Source organism: Fukomys damarensis, unplaced genomic scaffold (assembly GCF_012274545.1).
Source record: "Fukomys damarensis isolate Sample0158 unplaced genomic scaffold, DMR_v1.0_HiC HiC_scaffold_11, whole genome shotgun sequence".
Taxonomy (NCBI): Eukaryota; Metazoa; Chordata; class Mammalia; order Rodentia; family Bathyergidae; genus Fukomys; species Fukomys damarensis.
In genome coordinates, this window is record NW_022900923.1 from 43,298,464 (window position 1) to 43,301,043 (window position 2,580).

Below are 2,580 nucleotides of genomic sequence, written 5' to 3' on the forward strand. Positions count from 1 at the left end.
GGCCCAGCCTGGTACCTCTCTCTGTCTGCCCCTCACTGCCCGAGGAGCACAGCCTGGCTGTGTCACGGCCACACAACTCCTTCATTATGCATGAGGGGGACCCAGCCGTGAGCGAGTGAGCGCCGGGCAGAGGGAGGGACGCGAGGTTATTAATAAACAAGTGTATTGTGTGGAGTTCCATTCGTGGCACTCTCGGAGGACATGGTGGGCTTGAGATAATAAAGCCCTGTGTATGCCAGGAGGGCTAGGGAGGTGGCGAGTGGGGGCTGGTCAGGACCAGGGCACCAAGAGTGATGTGATCCCACCCTGGCAGGGCCACTGCATCTTCTGTGAGGCCAGCATCCATGGGAGACGGTTCAGTGGGGACTTTGTCCGGGCCCGAGTCTGCCACTAGGATGGCCTGGGGCCCCAGAGATGCCCGCTTCACATCCCTGCCTGTCCCCAAGGAGAGTGCCTGAGGAGACCCTGGACCAGCCAGGCCATGAGCCCTTCCCGAGAGGTAGGACGAGGTACTCGTGCCTGCTACTTGGCCTCCTGTCCTACCCCTCCCTCCCTTTGACGGGTGGCGTGAGGATTGTGCACACGAGGGTGGCATTGTGTGTGAGGTCTGAAAGCGCTCTCTGGCCCAGAGCGGATTGGTTTGGTGTCTGGATCTGGATACGAAGCAGGCAGGCTAGAGGGCAGGCAGGCTGCGATGAGAGCCCTGTACCCAATGAGAGCGGAAGAGGGCAGGAGCACGTTCTGGGCCCTGGCATGACAGTTGGACGTTCCTTGGTCTGGGGAACTGGGCTGTCTGGGACAGCGAGGGGCTGAAGAGCACAGGGGAAGGCGAGCTTGGGGTGGGCATCTGATCGCCAAGCTGTGTTCTGTGTGGCTTGGCTTCTCCTGGGTCAGCCTCTCTGTCCTTCAGCCCTGGACTTGAGGCTTCCCCAAGCCAGCCAGGAATGCCGGAGCTGCCTGTTGCGGGGAGGCGAGAATAGTCCCTTGCTCCCAGCTAGCTTCTGGGGATCAAAACAGGTTCCGGACCAGGAGAGTTCGAGTTCTTGTGGCTTTCTGCTGCAGGAGGACAAGGGAAGGCAGAGCCCACATGGGCCCGATCCCCTGGCTGTGTGCTGGTTTGGTCATGGGACGGCAGGGAGCAGCAGAGGGGACAGTCAGGCCTGCATTCCTTATGGGCCCCTGAGGCACAGGTTTGGACTCACTCAGTGACTAACGTTTTGTTTGGGTTGAAGCCTCAGTGACTCTGATCCAGAAGAGCTGTGTCAGGCCCAGGATGGACCGGTCCCAGGTTACCGGAGGGGTATTTCCTCCCAGGCTCAAACCAGAGGGCTCGACCTCCCCCAGAGCAGAGTCTCAGAAACCGGGAGCCCTGAAAGCTGCTCCCCCGACTCCGAGCACAGAGCAGGTGGCACGGGCTCCCCTGAGCACAGTGCACTGCCTCTGGGAGGAGGAGGAAGGGCTCAGAACACGGCCTTCCTGGGCCCGCTCCTGTGGATGCCCTGCCTGCTCCCCACCCCTCCTACAGGCTGAGAAAGCAGGGGCTGCTCTAGAAGATCTGTGCCCCAGGAGTGCTGGGTTTCATGCTTCTTTACCTAGAGGGGACGCAGGGACTGTGATGCGTCCAGGATGGCGGCAGCCTGTGTGAGCCAGGCACCCAGCCTGGAGGTGGGGGACCCTACTGGCTCTGTCCTGCCCTGGCCAGCTGCCATGGGTGGTTCCTGAAAAGTCCGGGGATGGAGGCAAGGGCCTTCCCCATAGAGGCGGGACGGTGACTTGTCCTTGGCAGGCCCCTCTGAAACTGGCACTCGTGGCACCCCCCGAGGACCACGCAAGATGGCCTTGGCCGTGTTGGCAGTGCCATCAACAGCTGTGACAACTGTTGCCCATCAGACAGTGGCCACAGTTCGCTGAGGGCTTTCTCCATAACAGACACTGCTCTGAGCCTGGTGCCGGTCCTGTTGTAGATCCACCAGTGCCCGCGCACCCTCTCGTTAGAACCAGGGAAACTGAGACTGGGAGAGGTCAGCATGCTGTCCAGTGTCACAGTGCCTTGGCCAGCTTGTGCCCAGGTCCTAGAACCAGGTCTCTTGGTGCCCTAATACTGTGGCCTCCTGGGAGGTGACACGGTGGATTCTTTGGGTGGCCACAGAAAGACTGAAGTCAGATGCAAGGAAATACTTCCTGCCAGAGAGGACCTGCGAGCAGTGTTCTCCCTTAGGGGTCTTTGAGAGGTACCTGCACTTCTACAGGGAGCTCCTGCAGGCTGAACCCTGAACTGATGAACTCTCAAGGGGCTTTCTGCTCTGGGATTCAGACAGCTCTGTTTTCTGGATCCCCGGTCGGCTGCAGCCTGCCTGTGAAGGATGCTGGATCATGCATCAGTAAACACAGGATACCACGTAGCCAGCAGCTTCTAGGCACACTGAGAGCCTGGCTAGGATTTGGGGTTCTGGGAGAAGGCCAGGGAGGCTGGAGGATTCCCCAGGCTCAGAGAGGCTCCAGGGAGAGAGAAACCAGCCCTGGAGGGCTCTGGAGCAGCCTGCAGGTTTTTTTTTTTTTTTTTTTTTTTTTTTTTTTTTT

General features: G+C 59.6%; 1 protein-coding gene across 2 annotated transcripts in view; it reads left to right on the forward strand.

Moving 5' to 3' along the window:
* The first annotated feature begins 312 nt into the window (after positions 1 to 312).
* Nfasc (neurofascin) overlaps positions 313 to 2,580 on the forward strand; it is a 109,253-nt gene continuing 106,985 nt past the window's right edge. Inside the window, exon 1 of one of the 2 annotated variants that reach the window (XM_033762184.1) lies at positions 313 to 509. In XM_033762184.1, the coding sequence (XP_033618075.1) occupies positions 415 to 509 (95 nt within the window). In that variant the 5' untranslated portion in view covers positions 313 to 414. The remainder of the gene's footprint in view (positions 510 to 2,580) is intronic. The other variant, XM_033762191.1, reaches the window with a different exon arrangement.